The 20316-nt window shown below is 39.4% G+C and overlaps 1 protein-coding gene across 7 annotated transcripts in view; it reads right to left on the reverse strand.

Annotated features, from left to right (window-relative positions):
- Positions 1-20316, reverse strand: part of Cytip (cytohesin 1 interacting protein) — a 76928-nt gene that overhangs the window by 5913 nt on the left and 50699 nt on the right. For 2 of the 7 annotated variants that reach the window (XM_087651635.1, NM_001012086.1), the window contains 6 exons: positions 13919-13968; positions 13560-13614; positions 10647-10749; positions 10352-10445; positions 7516-7585; positions 203-269 (listed from right to left, as the gene is read on the reverse strand). In XM_087651635.1, coding sequence (XP_087507761.1) covers positions 203-269; positions 7516-7585; positions 10352-10445; positions 10647-10749; positions 13560-13614; positions 13919-13968 — 439 coding nt within the window. Of the gene's footprint in view, positions 1-202; positions 270-7515; positions 7586-10351; positions 10446-10584; positions 13360-13559; positions 13615-13918; positions 13969-18647; positions 18739-20316 lie in introns of those variants that run through there. The other 5 variants (XM_087651636.1, XM_087651639.1, XM_087651640.1 and 2 more) reach the window with 5 other exon arrangements.

Below are 20316 nucleotides of genomic sequence, written 5' to 3' on the forward strand. Positions count from 1 at the left end.
TATGGAGAAGAGAGTGTAGTGTGACTCAACCTCCTCCAAGCACCATCACCTCAGCATTCATCCCAGCAAAACACAGAGCCATAGCCTTCATTGGTGCTAAGCAAACTTTTACTGTAATAGTGATACTCTGAAAATATTTGGAGGCAGAAACTCGGAGAGGGTGTGACGAGAATGTGGTTTCCTGGCAGGAAATTGGGCTTACCATGCAGCAGGCGCTGTTCCTGTAAGTGCAGAGACCTGAGCTCCACCCATTTTTTCTTCAAGGTTTGCTGTGAGAAAGAGAAGGGGGGAAAGGTTCTGAGTCTTAGAAAATCCAAGTGGGCAAGGCAGGGGAGACTTCCTTTGTTGACAGCCCCATTCCCATTCTCTGGAGACATAGGCTGAATTATAGAGAGTATTAGGAATACTGATTTCTCAAGGACCCACAAGTCTTCTCTTAAAAAAAAAAAGAAAGAAAGAAAAGAAAACTGGAGAAGTGCATGTCATTTCAGGTTTGAAAGGGCTTACTAGCATTTCTACATGAGTGATATAGATAACATTGGATAGAAACCTTAGAGTTTTAGAGCTAGATAAGTTAACAGATGGAAAAATTTGGAGCAGCAACTAGAGATTAGTAAGTGCTTAGCAAATATCACCAACCAATGAGTCTGAGCTCTGAAATAATCTTTTCATTTGACATCTATCTGCAACACACTTAAGCGCCCTAACTTTATTTGTTTGTTTATTGGTCATTTGTTTGTTTTTAAATGTCATCTCATGTAGCCCAGGCTAAGATGGACTCTTGATCTCACTAGGCAGTTGAAGATAATATTGAACTTTGGAGTCTCCTACTTCCAGTTCCCAAGTACGTGCCCCTCCATGCCATTGATAAGGTTCTGGGGAACTATCCCAAGACATAAACATATTAGCATTCTACCAATGAGCTGTGTCTCCAGCCCACCTCTTTACTTCAAAACTGCTTCTTCTATGTAGCAAATAGAAAGAATGTGATCAGCATGAGAAAGAACGGACCGTAAGAGCAGTCACTTGGCACAGAAGGCCTGGCCTGGTCCAGTCCACAAGCTAGCCAAGTAAATGGAAGCCAAAGCCAAGTGAGAAGAAGCCATCTGGGAAGGCAGGTGTTACATGTTCACTCTCCTTCCGGCTTCCTGCCCCCTGCTTCACCTTGCCTTTGCTATTTTAGGTCCTGATAGCAAGGCCACCATGTGGGCACAGCTCTGGCTTGCCAGGGACATTTATCCATAAGAAAGATGGCCTCATTGCAAAAGAGCAATCCTCCATATATCACCCCCTGGAAGGAGGGAATGAGGATTGAAATAGAAAGATTTTTTAATGTGCATTTAGAAGGAAATGGAAGAAGGGAAAGAAAGGAAAATCTCAAGAACATCACTGAACGAGTACGAGGAGTAGGGATCACTCCTCAGTCTACAGAGCACTTCGGCTCACAGCGGCAACTGAAGCGTTTCTGTGGCTGACAACATTCAGTCAGACAATGGAAGCAGTGAGAAGCTTAGCTCAGCTCAACCTGTTGTTGCTGTTAGTTTTTTTTTGTTGTTGTTTTTTTCTGGGTGTTTTTTGTTTGTTTGTTTGTTTGTTTGTTTGTTGTTTTGTTTTTTGTTTTAGTTTTGCTGAACTGAAAAATGCTATAGGAGTCAGAGGAAGGGCGGCTGCATCTGTGCCTACTCTTATAAGTTTATAGTTATGTGAAAACCAAGACCAGAGGCCTGTGAAGCAGAGGAGTAGCCAGAGCTAGCCTACGGACCTACGCATTTCTTCTTTGCTACAGATAGTTATCTCCTATAGGAGAACAGAGCAAAGGAAAGAAGTAGGTGGTTAGTCAAAACTAAAGACACAAGGAAAAAAAATATAACCTTTCTGAACTTGGTTTTCAAAAGTTCATAGACAGAGCTTTTCAGATAATCCATATTTGTGACTGAAGGCTTTATGATCCCCAATTTTCTGGTCTAGCCTTGTCTTCTAAGTGTGCCATGACTTGTACTAGGAAAACTTCAGTGTAAAGAGCAGAGACATTTCAAACCTGAGACATTTTTCTATTTTCCTCAAGGTTGTTAAACATTTAGTCACAGATGAGTGTTAAAGGTATATGTGGATCTGGCCTCGTGTCAATGGCTACATCGACACTGGACCCATCCATGGCAGCTGAAGGAATGGTTGAATATTGCTGAATAATATGTAAAAAGCAGCTTCCTTAAATGACCCTAAGCTATCACACAGTGAGTGGGTTCCAGGTACGGCCACAATATTTTTATTCTACATAAGACAAATAAATAGCACCTAAAGACAAATTCCTCCAGCACCTGACATTTTTATTTTACTCCTACAGATAATATGTCACTTAATTTCATAATTTCATTATAGGCTGGAAAAGAAAATTTCATTGAAAAAATATTTCTCAAGGTATACAATAGGCCTAGCCATTAACAGACATATGTTTAAAAGTAACCCCTTTAACCAGCTCACTATCTGCGCTAAGCATCTGAAGCAGAAGCTAAGATAAAAGAAATCCCTGAAAATGTGAGTCAGAAGGGACACAATTCTTCCAATGAAGAGACAGGGCTCTTCACTGTCTTTGTGAATAGAATGCTTACACATATAAGATGCAAAATGTCATCGTGTAAAAGGAAAGCCAGCCTGCCTTGAGTTATAGATCAGACCAGTCATTTCTGCCCAGAGGGATTAAGTACATATCTCATAATTTCAAGACTGGTTGTTAGACATAAATGTGAGGTGGTAACCAGAACAAAAACTTTAAGAGCTGTCAAGTTGAAGCATCAAGCATTAGGTAGGAATTTAGATCCTGAGGTAATGTGTGGCTTCGAAGTGTCTATTTAACACTACGAACTCAGCAAAAATGTCCTTCTTGAGAAATAAACGCTGACTGAATATTAGGTACTAAGAAAAGTAGACTGATAAAAGCTGCTCCCAGCTGGAGGTACCTTGGGAGAGAGAAACAAAGCAGCCTTTCATGGCCTGAGTCACGCTAGTCATTTACTGTCTGAGAGAGGCAGCCAAGCTGCTGGACCTAGACCTGGAAAGAGAGCTTTGATTCCCTGTGTGAAGGGAACTGCTCAGCCATCCCATAGATAGGATGCTAACTTTCAAGCCCACAGTATCCTCGGGTGCTCAATGACAGGAAAGGCAGTGAGCTGCTAATCAAGGCATGGATTTCTCCCAGCATCATAGAAACAGGAAGAATCCAAAACAGACACCGAAATAAGAATACTATAAATTCTGATGGAAACATAAAATCAATATTCATAAGCACAAAAATATCGAGAGAAATAAGAACAGATACAAAATAGAACCTCTTGTCAATAAAGTATAAATCACATTTAAAAGCTCATTAAAAAGAACACGTTCTATATAAAAGGATGCTGTTGAAGTCATTATTGAGGAAGGCAAATCAAAAGTTCCTAACACATTTCTAATGGAAGCCCACAAGATAATGTGGGAAGTAATAAAGACAGTGCATAGGGCTAGAGTCACACATCTATAGATATAAAGATCAGAGCTAATTATAAACAGTATGAATTAAGGTAGGAGTCTGGACCTAATTAAGTTGTAGTGAAAACTAGTCAGGAAACAAGGAAACAGAGGGAAAGACAAACAGGCACATACATAAACACACACACACACACACACACACACACACACACACACACACACACACACAAGGAGGAAGGATAATGAGAAAATCCCCTAGAGAAAATAATAAAGAAGGTAAAAAGAAAGCATGAGTAGAATACATAAAAATGAAGATAAAAGTCATAGCTATAGCAGGGATTAAATGTTAAGAATGAAGTTTTATTAGGTAATCAGGCAGGTCCCATTATACATTTATAAATTAGAATACTTTATTGATGAGCACAGAGCTTACTAAAACTGTTTCAGAAAGACATCTGTGTACCTTTACTAATAATAAAGAAACTGAAGCCATGGTTTGAAAGTATTCCCTCCAGAAAGAACCTGAGTCCTGCTGATTCAAATGACATTACAAAAATTCTATAAGAGTTAAAAAAAAAAAAGGAGGAACAACCCCAGCTCATGTTGTAAACTTAGTAACCTAAAAGGGAACCTTAAAAACAAAAATGTAGGTCATTCAGGCTATTTTCATACTCCAATGAACACTTGATCTTTGACAAAGAAGTCAAAAATGTACAGTAGAAAAAAGAAAGCATCTTTAATACGTGGTACTGGTCTAACTGCTGGTCTTTATAGAGAAGAATGAAAATAGATCCACATTTATCACCTTGCACAAAGCTCAAGTAAGTTAGGACCTCAATGTAAAACCAGATATACTGAATCTAATAAAAGAGAAAGTGGGAGAGAGCCTAGAACTCAGACACCAATGGCTCTGGCTCCAACATCAACAATTGATAAATGGGACCTCATGAAACTGAAAAGCTTCCGTAAGGCAAAAGACAATATCAATAGGACAAATGGGCAATCTACAGATTGGGGAAAATAATCTTCACTAATTAACTCTACATCCAAGAGAGGACTAATATCTAAAATATAAAGAACTGAAGAAAGTTAAATTCAGAAAAAAATCCAAATAATCCAATTTTAAAATAAATCCAATTTAGTACAGAGCTAAACAGAGAATTCAGAACAGAAGAATCTAGAATGGCTGAGAAACACTTAAAGAAATGTTCGAAGTCCTTAGTAATCAGAGAAATGCAAATCAAAATGACCCTGAGATTCCACATTATACTAGTAAGAATGGCTAAGATCAAAATCTCAGATGACAGCAGATGTTGGCAAGGACATGAAGAAAGAGGAACGCTCCTCCATTGCTGGTGGGATTACAAACTGGTACAACCACTCTGGAAATCAATTTTACAGTTCCTCAGAAAGTTGGAAATAGTTCTACTTAAAGACACAGTTATACAGCTCCTGGGCATATACCCAAAAGATGCCCAACCATATCCCAAAGACACATATTCATAGCAGCCTTATTTATAATAGCCAGAAGCTGGAAACAACTCAGATGTCCCTCAGCTGTAGAATGGATACAGAAAATGTGGCTCATTTACACAATAGAATACTATTCAGCGATTACAAATGAGAACATCATGAATTTTGTAGGTAAATTGATGGTACAATGGGTATCTAATAATCTGTAATACATAACCAGAATACCAACTAATAAAAATATGATTTAGATGGGAACCTCTTGAACCCAAAGTCAATTCATAAAAATAACCCATTCTTAACATGAAAAATGCTGAAGACCCACCCTTAAAGGACAGTAAGGATGCCAGAATTGTTCACTTCACCTTAAGCAAAAACCCTCACCAAGATGGCCCAGAAGAAAAGGGAACTAGATCCATTTTGTAAATTATTGTCCTTGTACAGCACACCAAATAATATACAAACAACTTAGTATAGATTATGTGGTTTAACAAAGTGCTTTACTATTAATAACAACATATAAATAATCTGTTATGTATTCACTAACCATAAAATTTATTTTTATAGAAAAACTGTGATAAAATCCTAAAGTACAAAGGATAATACAACAAAAACATATATGAACTGTATGTGTAAATTATCAGATTTTATGAAAGATGGAAAGAAAAAGAGCAAAACAGTTAAGAAAACACAGCAACAAGAATATGAAATACTATGTAATAGTTAATACCCTAGGCACTGAGTTATCTATATAAAGTGAAATGTCGTTCACACCTCTAGTGTTTACTCATGGAACTTGACAATTTGACAGATGGTCAACGGACTAAGAACATCGCTCAGTTAGGTATCTCTCTACTACAAACTGAGCTGGAGGGAAAAAATCAAAGTGACCACATCAGAGAGCCTGTGAGTAAATGTGGACTTAAATGGAGACTTTATTAAAAGAGAAATTTCACAGAAATTCGGGTGAGGAGAAAAGCAACGTACAAAAGAAATCATATTGGGAGAACTGTCTGTTCATACGGAAAAATTCAAATTATCCCATACTTTATAGTATATGGCAAGGATACTTCTGAATGAATTAAAGACTTCAATAGGCAAAAGAAAAAACTAAGTTTTTAGGGAAAAAATGTAACTGACAACTGACTGAAATTTAGAAGCTCTAAAAGTAGGGAAACAAAACTTGGATCTCATAAACCTAGAATATTTTCAATTACCTATAAAATAGTTCTTCAAAAGTAGAAAAGACATATAAGGACCATTCTGGGAAGATCTAGTTATCATCATTTAATGAAATAATATGTAGGATGACAAAGACCCACAGAGGAGAAATTTTACATAAATTTCAGAAGCAGTCCTTTAAGTCAAGAATACAGTTTTACAATAGACTAAAGATCCTAGCCAATGCTATAAGAGAAGAAAAGTAAATTAGTTGAATAATTGACCTAAAAGACAAAACTTAAAATAAAAAGGATTATCCTTTTTTAGCTAGATAATGTATTTGGGAAAGCATGAAGGAAATTATTCTGGAGTATATGACGTGCTAAATAACAATGAAAAACATCCTCACAGTGAGATAAACAAGAACCATAAAAATTTCAACTCTTCTTACTTATTTCGCGAACAAACATTAATCCCTATCAAAGTCTGAGTGGAAGGGATTCTTAATGATTTTATTTTAAATAGATCTTGAAAGTCACAGGGAATGGGCACTATGGCAAAAGTATCAAAGTAATATTAGTGAGGCTTGCTAGTGAATAAATACGGTGGAAGGGACAGGTTCTAGATAAAATGTAAGCACAGTGAACTGTCCTCTTGAAATCAGTAGTAGCTCCCTTCATGACAAAAAGTAATGAATTCAGATTGTCACAAACACAAGTAAGTAGCTTGCCTGTAGTTAAACTATCCCTGAGTAGCTGGCAGCTCCATTGTCCTTCAGGGGGCAGTACTAAGACCTGGGAGGAGTCAGAGCACCTTTAAACTCACTCCAGCAGTGTCTGGAGTTCCTAGGCTGGAAGACTCACCAACCTAAGGAACTGTGAAAACCTTCAAAGAGCCATGCCAGAGAATTTGCACTGAGCAGACACTGCCTCTGGTGACCCTTTTCTTTCTTTTCAAGGTAATAGTGTGTTTGCCAGGGAAGGCACTCAAGGACATCAAAGGCATTAGTGATAGTCCATTTTCAGAAAGACTCAGAGGGAAAGGAGGCAAAGAAGGAGACTGGGAAAGCAGCAGTCTGCAGCACTCAGTACTAACTCTTCCTCTGTTTTCCTCCTTCAAGGAAATGTAAATCAAGAGTGATCACAGGTGCATCAATGACTAGTTCTTCAGGTAATATGCCTTCCCGCTGGCTTTCTGAGCCTCATAGACTCTGAATGGGGAAGGAAGAGGGTGATTTACACATATTCACAGTCTTAGATATTCCTGCCAAGGCAATTGCGTGGTCCTTGACCCGTCAGGAGCTTAGATGCATCCTGAAATTTCCCCTTCAAGGGTTATCTGGGTTCCCAAGATAGATCATTATTCTACTACTCACACATTCATGGATGAAAAAAGACATGCTGTGTTAAGTCAAATTACCTTTAAAGTCTGCAGCTTTGCCTCAAGTTCTGCTCTTCTGTGAATCATTGTCCCATTAAGAGTCTCTATCCTGTTTGAAGAGAAGGGAAAAGGTGGGGTAAACAACAGAGCTATCTCTTCAAAGAGATACCATCCTTAAGAAGCTCGGCAAGTGGAGAGCAGGCTATACTAGAAATGCAACACAAATATCACCCTTTCTGAGGCTCTTGACTATGGAGTGTGGATACTTGAGTATCTGGACCTAAGCCAAACTTCTGAACAACAGTGAAGGAAAGAAAAGAAGACAAAGGGAAAAATGTCTGGCAAAGAGTGGAGGAAAAGATCCTGGCTAATTATAAACCATAGCTCATTTTCTAGAAGGCACTGGTACATGCTAATGGCACTATGGCACTATGGCACTAAGACACTATGTTGCTCACCCACCAGAATCTATTCTTGCCTGGACAGGCTCAATAATCTTAATTATTTGGTAAACATTCACTCGGCATCTATTATGAGCCAGATGGTACATCAATAAAAAAAGGCACAGGACTTCCGCATCAGTGGGCTCGATGTGTTATTTCTTGAAACAGGGAAGATTATCTGCAACTGTGTATGGCTATTTTATCAGAAAACCTTTAGCTTATAAGTGGCCATCTAGAGTAACTGGTTTAACACTGTTCTTCTCTTCCTACATCAAAGATTTTCTAAAAATAGAAGGTTTATTCTCTCAGGAGTTGGTTTGTTTTGAGCATTGTTTTGACTACAAATCCTCCATCTGAGGATGATGGTTAATTTCACCTTGGAATCACACCCTTAAACATTCTAAACTATTTGTTCTAAGTCTTTTTCGCAAATAAATTATAGTTATATTTATGAAAGCAAAGAAAAAATTAAAGATATGATAGGACTTCTAAATGTAAAACCACGTTTTCTCTTTTCTTCCAGTCTCAGACCCAACATAGTAAGAGGATAGTACAGAAAATACTTTGTGGTTTCTGATTGAGATAAAGACTCGTTTTTTGGACAGTAGAATCACTAACAAGCTGCATTAGACTCTTAATGTTGTTCTAAGCTGTCTAAGCCATGACGCGTACAACTGTAGGGATGGTTCTCCCTTCAGTCTTTGTTCACCTTGTCTCATATTTTATCCCCCTGTGGGTTTCTAAGAACCATCTCTACCCTTATTTACCTATAGTCTTCTTGCTTTATCTACATGGAACATATTCTTATGACTCTAAAAATACGTAGAATCCAAGGGATATTACGTAGTTTCTTTGAGACAAGGCTTTTCTAATTTTTACTCCTTAAAACTGAAAGGGCTACCCTCAGCTCCACCATCATCAATCATCTTTAAAGTCTGACTCGACACAGCCACCCAACACTTCCTTTGAAGTACTCATGAAGAGTCTAGAAGATTCTACTAGCAGCTCACAAAGCACGGCTGTAACTGGAAAGAGGCAGTCCTGACATCCTCAGCAGACTGGGTCCCAGTGTCACTCACTACCTGGCTGGACTCAACTAACCCTTCCTCAGCCCCAGGCACTTCATCTATATAAAGGGATTAACCTGGACTGGCCAAGAGTCTGTGAAGAAAAATGAATTAGGTCATGTTGAAACTACCCAACTCAGAACAAAATCCAAACGCCCTGGCACAGCAATGCATCTCATGATCTGATGCTTGGCCAACAATGACTTCATCACTCATACAGTCTCCCTAATCCACCAGCCGCCAATTTCACTTCATCCTTAGGATATGCCAAATCCATTTCCAGAGCTCGAAGACATCTTTCTTTACCTACATGTTCCTACCAGGAGCTAGATATCCATTCCTCCCTCTGCTTAGTCTCAGGTCCAAAAGCACTTCCTCAGAGTAAATGGAACACTTTGAATATCTAAGCTCAACTGGCCGCTGTCTTCCTCAGGAGACACCCCTGTTACACTATTCTGCCTCTCTCAGAGTGGTTATCAATAACTGTAATTTTTCAGGGTTTTTTTTTTAGAAATCTTCTGTAGATTTTAGAGTTCTACAGAGTTAATTTTTGCCTCAGAATGCACACAGAGATTAAAAACTCAATATTTGCTCAGTGCATATGATATTTATGCAATAATGAATTCCCTTACAACTGATTATTAAGGTCCTATTGGGTCCTTAGGACACAGGGAAAGCAAGCCTAATGCTATTTTCTTAGATAGTTATGACTTTGTGGATACGAATGGGTGTGTTTGTAGATATAACTCCTTGACATGGTTAAGATCAGTCTAAAAGTTTAAACCCGTTGAGTTGCTGGGAAGACCAGTGTCTTCTGATAAATTGAACATTAATACCTATGACTATATATGCTCCAAGGTGAGAGAATTTCATTATTTCTTATGAAACATTGACAAATGGGGGGAGGGGACAAGAGGTTTTACGCATATGAGAGAGAAAAAAGTTATTAAATTATTATTATTAAAATTATAAAAAAATTATTAAAAGTTATTTAAAAAGTTAAAAATCCTGGAAGATTTAAGGAACTGTGGCGACAAGACTATTTCTCTCGGTCTAAAGAAATGTGTGCTGGTTTTATTAAATTGACATTAAAAATATATTAGTAAATAATGTCCCTCCCACAAAGACTTTTGTCTATTGCCATCCCCTGACTTCAGGTGTTGACGATATGCTATAACTCATGAATCCTCAGGAAACAAAAGGAGCCCATGAAAATGTTCATACCTACCCCAAAGCTATGTATGCTATATTCCTTCCAGTGTACTACAAATAGTGTCTACAGAACCAGACAAGTCACTCACTTATCAGGTATTCTCAGCCACCAAAACATCTTTGAAACCCCACTGCAACTAAGTGGATATTTACGTTAGCAGATTTCCCGAAGATCGGATCAGGTCAACCACTTGTTTGTGAGTGAAGCCTTCTGTGCTCACGCCATTGACATTTGCAAAGATGTCACCTGTGAGAAGCCCAGAAAAAAAAAAAAAACGAGTGTTTTATTAGTTACTTAACTAATGACATGGAAATGAAGCAAAACAAGCAAGCTCCCAAAGCACATTGTCACTCAAGAACACTCAGAGCAGCAACTGCTTCCTAACCTTCGCTATCAAAGAGTTTCTTGATATGTAAATGGCTTTCAGCATGAGCAGAGCTACATTACCAACTTGCAGGCCAGCACAGTGAGCGGGGCTGTCTTCCTGCACTTTGCAGATCATAGTGCACACTTCTGAAGAGCAGATGTTCTGGTTCTGAAGTCTGTAGGTCTATAAAGTATAAGTGGATACATAGTAACTCTTCCAAAAGGTCTACAAATATTTGTCAAACCTAAAACCATACCAAGAGCATTACGTGGTGTAATACATAAGTGCAGGGGACAACTTTGGAAAAGCTTTTCCCACCGCACTCTGAATGGAAGGTACCAATTTCGAAACTCCACCAGATCATCACCAGCCAATTCCATTCACAAAACATCGGGCATGAGAAAGACAGTGGGATGTGAGCAGTTCAAAATGTTCTATTTTCAAGCCTAAGAGGCCACCTGATGCCATCGTTATATATTAAGAAAAAAATTGAGTCTCAGTTCTCAATGGGATGAAATAACCATAGACAAAACCATAACCATAGACTAAAGTAGGCATTGGGGGAGAGAGTGTGAGATACAAAACATCCAGCAGGGAGACTGGCCAACAGTAATTATATTAAATCAGAGTTGTGCAAATAATGACAATCTGCCCTGGGTTTGTTCTAATTGACTCAATCAATTTCATTTCTGAGCATACAGACCCCTCCTGCCCTGAATTTTCACCAGTACCTCAGTCAGCCAACTAAATAAAAATGGAGTCATGCTTCCATGTCTAGATGTCTCAGTTGACACAAGCAATTCAGTAGGTTCTATTGTTGGTGTTTTTAGTTTTTAGTTTTTACTTCAAACTCTAAAAACTAAGGAAACATTTGCTCTGTGTAGCAGTTTTGTAACTCAGGAAAAAAAAACCAAAACCAAAACCAAAAACAAAAACCCCAGTGTTTTGAGTTGTCCTTTAAAATCTGATTACTAAAGACTAATCCACACCAGAGAGTTGCTTTCTTCTAGAAGAATCCAAGCCTGAGACACTATGATTATTCACACATGTAGATCACTCCTACTCTTGGTTAAATGCTGATTTCCACTCAGATTGTAGTGCACTTAGAATCCCCTACTTGAAAGGAAGAGGAGGGCCTATAACACGTGTCCCATCTGAATCAGAAACCTTTTTTGAGAACTTCCTGTCTCAGATCACACCAGAGCTTAACTTCGTATAGAAATGGAAGCCGATCTAATTCATGTGCTGCAGGAGCCAAACACTGATTGATAAACCTTTCAGAAGTCACTGTTACAGCAATCCACACCAACAGGAAGACCCAGCTTCCATCGATAAGTACCAAAGTGAGCACAAAGAAAGACAAGAAGCACTTGGAGTTCTGTAGCTGGCCAATGCGCATCCCATAGCAGCTGTGAATTTGGGGATTAGAGATAAAAAGGGAAACCCAGAAGCCACGAAGGCACAGAAATGAATACTTGATCAAATAATATGACCATATCGCCCACCCACCCACATCTCCCATCCTTGTGTTCTGTTGGCTCAAAAAAAAATTGTCACAAGCCATCCCTGCTAAGCAAAGAGATGGCATGTATGTGCTGTAGCTCAGAGGTAAAGCCATCGGGTCTTCATTGAGCAACTCAGGTTTCACGTTCCTGTGGCCTGTCATCTAGTAAAGATGATTTTGAATTTGGTTCTACACACACACACACACACACACACACACACACACACACACACACACACACACGAGGAGAGAGAGAAACAGAAGGAAGCAGTGACAGGGATCTAGTTACTACCACTAGGCAACCTTGAAGACGTCGTGATGGACATGCAGTATCTCTTCAGAGAACATCAAATAGTTCGTGTGACGGTTCTGTACTTCTAAAATCTGATAGATTCAGTGCATTGTTTTCTGCAGAAATTATGTCTCAATGATTTTATGGTAAATTCTAGATTTCACCAAATTTTAAAGGAGCAGAGCTCAGAAAGCAGAAACCTCTGCTCCCACAACTTCCTCATTCATCCCATGTTGTTTCTTTACTCATAAAACATGTTTAATGTAGCAGCTTCCTGCTCCTGATCTTAAAATACAAACGAGTTCCCTTTTATGGGGTTGCCACCATGGCAATGTTTTCTGAAAACAGCATTCACTGAAGCGAAGATCTAAACTCTGACATATAGCATAAGAATTCGATTATGCAAAGCACGTGGGAAAGAAATGCAGAAATGATGTGGGGAAATGGGACTTAAGTTGCCCCACTCAATTAGTCTACAGTCCACTTGACTGCATTCTCCATCTTCTCAAATATAATTATAAAAAGACAGGCAACAAATATTCTTGGACAGCCACACTGAAACCTAGGAAGACCAATGTTAACTTCCACCAGTGGGATTTCAAGGAATAAAGTATTATTATGGGGTGTGTGTGTGTGTGTGTTACAAATTTCTCACTATAATTCAAAAAGTGGTCTTAATTGTAACATATATGGATTCTATATACACAGATATACCATCTGACAAGTATTTCATTTTCATTTTTATTTTTTGAAACAAGGTAGTCTTGACTAGCCTGGAACTTCTTACCTCTGCCTCCCAAGTGCTGTCATGACCAACCATGACCAACTCAAGTATTTAGACTGTGATTTACATACAATGAAAGAATATGATTAGCTGAAAATAAACTTCTGTAAACGTCTTTTGCTTTCTTATTTAAGGTCGTAAAATATCAAGCATCTTTGTCTGGAGTCATCCTTAAGAAAGACCGTAGTGACGCACAGGGAGCAAAGTGCATTTCTAGAAGGAAATAGAAGGGCAATAGAATGTTTTCTCTCCCCATAAACCCAACACACTGAACAACAAACCACACACTAAGTAAAATCTAGCCTCCATGGTCATTCTATCCCTATCCTGACTTCATTGTTTTTTACAAATATCGTGATGAAATTAGTGACTGTTTTTCCCTAGGAAATCTAGAATGTTTAAAAACTGCCCACCTGAATTTCAAATCCAAAGGTTCCATTGTCCTGCTTTTCCACAGTAACAACCTTCCTGTAAGTGCAAATAAAAAATAAACTGAATAAATATCAAAATATCATATTGAGCACATATTTAACATTAATAATTACTGTTACAATGAATTAGCTTTCATTCCTAAAATTGTAGTATGGGTGAGCAGTGCATGTGCGTGTGTGTGTGTGTGTGTGTGTGTGTGTGTGTGTGTGTGTGTAGCACTTATCTCAGGCAGAGACTTAAAAAGAGGAAAGAAGGAAAGAGAAAGGAAGGAAAAGAAAAGAGAAGAAGAGAAGAGGAAAGAAAAGAAAAAGAAAGAAAAGAAACCAATGAATTTCTTTACCTTTGAGAGCAGGAGAAGTCACCTAGAGAGCTTGATCTGGCCAACGCAAGCTGAAAAATATAAAACAGCAAGTCTTTAAGATATGTCTGTGACTGCTCTGGATCACAAAAGCCTTCATTGTTATCACCACCCTGGAAACCTTGTTAAATAAGATTAGCAATGTCCATCCTCTCTTAATAGCAAAGAGAGTCTGAGAGATCAGGGACTCCCAGACATTCTTTTGAGAAGATGGGGAGAAGCTCGATTAGTAAGATATGGGGGGTAGAGTGGCTTCATACCAAGTAGCAGACTTCAAACTTCCAACGATGGCTTTATGCCAAAGCAGCACTTATGTCACCCTCTCACAATAAGCAATTTACGGCCACACTGAAACACCCACAAAGAATAACGTGAAGGCAACACAGTCCGTATTTTCTTAGATACCGTTGAAATGCTTATGTTTATAAAAGCTCAATGTGTTACTCTTTTTACCAGGCTAAGAAAATCTATAAAAAATGAACTTACATACAAAAGTATGACTGAAGATGACTGGCAAGACAGCTCAGTGGTTAAAAATGCTCAGCACCCAGGGTTGATTGGTGAGAGGGGAGAACCAACTGCAGTTTGAACTCTGACTTCCTCATGCACAGCATTGTGTGCATGTACACACACATCGATGTTCATTCAGTCCCCAACACCACCACCCACCCACAAATAGTTAGGTGTGAAAATGAAAAATAGATTCAGAAAGACGAGGGAGGGACTCCAAACCTCAATTCTGATTATGATTTATTTCACAATAGTTTTGGAAGACTATAGTAAGACTTCCTGCCAAGAAAGGGAAGAAACTTCATAATGCTATAAATAACATAACATCCACTCCTCTGCACATTTTGGGAAAAGTCATATAAGCATAAGCTTCTGGGACAGACCCAAACTCTTATAAAGAGAAGGGGTCAGCAAAAGGGAAGACCTCAGTTGTAAGGACTGCGGTCCATTTCTAACATTGTTGTAGTTTTGTTAAAGAAATATTTAATAGATGTTACTTTCTAATTAGTCCTTTCTTAAATATTGTTCCAAAGACTCAAAACATAACTTTGCCCCTAATTATATTTTTAAAGGTTTTGCTATACATGCATATAGATACAGACACACACACACACACACACACACACACACACACACACACACACACACATATATATATATATACACAGTCTGTGTGGTGAATGGAATCTTCAAGGTCAGAGGGGGTCACCAGATCTTCAGAACTGGAATCAAGGGCTACCCGTTGTAAGCGTCCATGAGAGCATTGGAAATTGAACCTAGAACCTAGATCCTCTACAAGAGCACAAGTGATCTTAATGAGGAGCCACCTTTTCTGCCAATAAGCCATCGCATTTAAATGCCACCATCCTGTAATTGTCATTCATAAGCAAACAAATAAAATAGTAGATCAAAGCAGTGGTACAGATAAATAAAAATAATATGAGGCTAAAAACACACATGGAAAAGACATACGAGAAATTAATGCACGTGGGACAAGTTTCACAGAAGTCTGCATTACTCAAATGGCCAGGCACCAGATGCCAACAATTGTACAATTTCCTGGGATGCCTTGGTGTTAAAAATTCAGCCACCAGCCACTATATATAATGGTGTCGTCATCTACAGATTTTATATGTAACAATTGCTCTGTGTTATGTTGTCATTTAGACTTAGAGTCTCAGGCAGACGGGCTCAGACCTACAATTATCTTCTAGGCTTGTAGTAAGTTTCAACTTTTGATTTATAAGGACCAATTATGGGATAGCTACAGCAATTTGAATGGTTTGTAATAATCTGGTCCTGTGCCTAAAATATTGAATGTATGAATGTACACACATACAAACGAGAGAGAGAGAGAGACAGAGACAGAGACAGAGAGAGACAGAGACAGAGACAGAGAGACCAACAGAGAGATTGAAAGACAGACAGAGACAGACAGAGACAGGGAAACAGAGAGAGACAGAGAGAAATTGACAGACACAGAGAGAAATAGACATAGCGAGAGAGATTAACAAGAACGGGAACTTTGCAATTAAGTCAGAAGGCTCCATCGGAAGGCTCCATCCCTGTGAAATCTACTTTTAAAACAAAGTCATATTTGCAAGCATTGTCCATCTCACCCTTACAGTGTGCTCAGATTTTCTTGATCTGTTTGCACTATCAACATTTCCTTGTATGTCACACTTAATTCATATTGTCGAGTACTTATTTCAGCTATCTGTCAACTATAATTACCCAATTAAGGGCTTTATGTTTTCAAAGCGTTGCTCTTGCTGTTGTGCCTTCTCACATTATTCTCTTTGTCAGTCACCTGGAGGCTCGCCTGTGTCTACACAAGGACATGGATATGAGGAGCATAGAGCACATTTGATGCAGCGCTTCACTTCTGCAGATCGTCATCTGTGTGCTTTGAGACTCTAGGGAATTACGCTGGTTTTACTTTCCACCCCAGGGCTTCACAAGAGGCCAAGGATAAACTGTGACTTTAAAAATAGTAAGACAGGCAGACTGAGCTACGCCTCAGATGCCATCTGATGCCATCTGCAAGTGAATGGCGGTGAGACATTCAGCTCAAAGGGATGCACCAAGAGCCCTGCTAACTTTGTCCTTCATTAAATTCGAGGTTCATAGGAAAAATCCAAAGGTAATTTTTAAAAGAAAAAAAAATTAAAGTCTCAAACATAGGATTAAAAAAGAACCAAACAGGATGTTAAGAAACTACTCAAAAATCAAGTAGTACAGAAAAAGAGCTACGAAAAGCAAAGCAAAAGGGTGACACCGTAATACTGCTGCTAAATGAGTAAATGTTGGAACGATTTAATCGGTCCTCACAAATCAAACAGTTGGCAAGAATTGATAAAATACCTGGCTACCATAATGTTAAATGTCCTTTTTCCTGCCCAGTATTTATAGAATTGTTGGGAGCCTCAAGATTTCCTCTGCGTGCCTTTTAAGTGATTGGTTAGTTTGCATAGATTCAAGTCTAGAAACTTTTAGGCCCTCCAAACAGTGTTCTCTATACAGAAGAGGGTGCCCCTTGCCTCTCTCCTTTTAACAGTTCTGTGTAGCTCTCTGGCTAAAGTTGAATACTAAGGCAAGGGAGGACTACTCCTGCGAATGATTTGTTTGGGTTATGAGTGACACAGAAAGTTCAGACTGAATCAGATTATAAATTATTTTCCATTCTGGACTAGTAAAGAGGCTATTTTAAGCAATGAACATATAAATAAAAAAGTAATTTAAATACACCATCATACTCTCTGATGGGGGTGGGTTGGGGGTGGGGGTGACAGCCACATCTTAACACAGCGTCTTCCTAGTTTTGACCTTGGCTGCCCTAAAGAATCAAATAAAGGAAATTCTCAAGTTTCTGCCTTGTTCACCTGCTAAATTGCCTGTATTACTCAGAGTGTGCCCAAGACTTTACCAACAGTCTTCTGAACTGTTTTCCCCGTCTCCCTCTCCCTAGCATGCACTACCCCTATTTAAAGATGTAGACTTGGATGGACTAAGTGTTCACCAGGCTGCCATCCCAGCCAGAATTTTTGAGTTGTAATGATGTCCCAACCCTCACCAACCACCCCCCCACCAAAAAAATCATGAATGGAGAACTGGTGTGCAATCTAAAGCATATGCAGACAACAGCTGTCTTTTATTACACATTATCTAATATGAGAAGTCTAGGTTTAGCGATTTGGCAGGCTTGAAAGCTACACATTCAGCTCTGACTACAGCGGAGGAGCTCCTCACTAGCCAGGAGCCTAGTGCTGTCTGGGGCTGATCTTAGGAGGCGCCCCCGCTTTCAGTGAGACAGTTTAAGAGTCAAGGCATTAATATTCCACACGCAATGTCTCCTGCTATGCGGTGTGATTCACGGGTCTCTCTTTAGTGCAAAAATCAAACCAAACACAGCAGCTGTCAGTGTGCAAAGTGGAGAGGAAGTTGGAAACACAGCTTGATAGATAACCTGCCTCAGAGCAGCTCAGAGACCAACACTGAAGCCACTTTTCCTGCTAGGTTAGACTGTTGTGTTCATGCCCTGGCTCTGTGGACTCACTTCTGCTACACACACACACACACACACACACACACACACACACACACACACACACACACACACGATGTGGCTATAATAAGAAGAGAGTACAGATTCAGAAGTAGGCTTTTTTTCTCTTTCTTTGTTTTAAAGTACTTTGTTTCGCGTTATGGCCTTGGCCCTTTCCAACTCACTGCCTATCTCACTTTTACTCCCAACTCTTTCATGAATACAGCTCTCCTCTACTTTTGAAAGGCAGGCCAGTAAGAAAAGATTCTCAAACTATCCAAAGACACCACAAAATAATGGAAGTAAATCCATTCCCTAACTTATTCTGTCATGTGGGAGGTGAACAGGACATTGCAGCTTCCAGGAAGGTCTGATTCGAGCCCCACACCTCTTTCAACAAATGGTTGGGTATTAACCCAAAAATAACACTGCAGTATTGATGTGGCCTATTGATGAGGGACCAGTACAAAGAAAGCCCCTGGGGTCAGAAACCCAACCCAGAACTGTACCTATCCCAAGCATCTAGCACCATCCCTGACCAAAATCGTATGTGAAACGAGCCATCTAGAAGCTTCCTATTTAGCAATAGTTTCATCACCAAAAGGAAATTAGACAAAGATGATCTATTTGGGTCTAATTCATAGTCAAATGTCATACCTGGGTGCCAGATTCCTGGTTGTCACCGAAGCACTAGGTAAGAGCCACCTTCATTAGAGTCTTGTGAGAGAGGCAGTCAGGTACAGTATCTACCCCTGGGGTATGGCATGGTTACAAAATTTCCCTTCCATTACCCTCCCTCAGGAGTTTATATTTCAGGAACTTTGTCCCCCCCCCAAAAAAAACAAGGTTCAAAATTAGAAGCATTCCTGATGTGTCTGGCACTTCCTACAAATGCAGGTACTGAAATAATACGCACACACTGAAATCTATTTTTAAACAACTCTGAGTGCAAACAACCAGTGGAGTCTGAAGATTAAGCTGAAGCTACAAGCTAGCCAGATATAGCTCTGCAGAAACCAAAGCCACAAGGAGAAGTATGAACACTGACGTCACCCTCAGAGTGGCGAGAATAATAGTACACGGAGGAACACCTGTTACCACAATCACCTCACCGGGATCCTGTTGCAGACCGTTCACACAGGGCCAGTGGGGTGGGCTTTTGTTTTTGTTATTGTTGTTCATTTTTTCTAAGAAAAAAGTTAATAGGAGGCAAATAACCCCATGGAAAATTATAAAATTTGACATATCTCTGCGTGAAGTTTCACTGACAGGGATTATAAAGAACCATGAGTCTATGCCCAAAAGGTTTGCTTTAGCTTTGCTTTTTTTTTTACCTTAAGGAAATATAAAAGTAAGAAAAGGTTTTAAGACTAGGGGAAGGACATCACCCAGTGTGTTAAAAAGTATGAGAGGAGAAAGAGAAGACAGAAAAGCATGTACCTACGTGAATGGTATAGGAAGTTTGTGTGCTCAAATGTTTTATTTATATAAATCCTTCCCCCCTTTAAGACCCATCCAGTCCTTCTTAGTATCCTTTCCCAATTTATACTGTTTTAACTCAGGCTTAAAAGTCAGCCGAGACTCCTTGGTCCTCAGTGCCATTGATCACCAAGTCTTATCCTTCCTCTCCAATGTCTCATTTTCTTTTTCACCAACTACAGGAAAAGTCCCTCTACCCACCTGCCACATTTCTAGAAAGAAGCTCGTAAAATCCACAACATCTCAAACCTATTCAGTGGCTCTAGGTGCAGGTCTAATCATAGTCAGCTCTACATCCATGCATTCAACCAGCTGCCGATGAAAATACTCCATAGAAACCAAACATGGGTCACGTGCATTGAACATGAATAAGTTTCTTTCTGCCCTCTTGTCTCTAAATGCTATAATGTGACAGCTACTCACATAGCCAATGTTATTGCCTTAGACATGATCTTAGTAGTTTATAGCTAAATATGCTGCCACTTTATATCAGGGACTCCGACATCTTTGATCTTTGATTTTCAAAGATGGTAGTTTTGGAACCAATGCTCTGTGGATAGCAAAAGCCAACTGCTCTATTTTCTCAAGGACATTTGTCACAGGTCTGTCCCTCCTCTCACCTTTCACAGGCACACTGGATTTTTCTGACACACCAGGGTCTGTGCCTCCACATTAGGGATTCCCATGCTTAGGAATGCCCTACCGCCTCCAAGAGGGTTTTCAGAGACATGTTACATATGTGCCCGTACGACACCTGTTCCAACTGTCCCCTAATGTGACCCTGCTCCAGGAAAGGAACACGCCCTGTGGCTGATCTAGTTAGTCTGATTCCCCTGGCAGAGGTCTG

Source organism: Rattus norvegicus, chromosome 3 (assembly GCF_021556685.1).
Source record: "Rattus norvegicus strain SHRSP/BbbUtx chromosome 3, alternate assembly SHRSP_T2T, whole genome shotgun sequence".
Classification (NCBI taxonomy): Eukaryota; Metazoa; Chordata; class Mammalia; order Rodentia; family Muridae; genus Rattus; species Rattus norvegicus.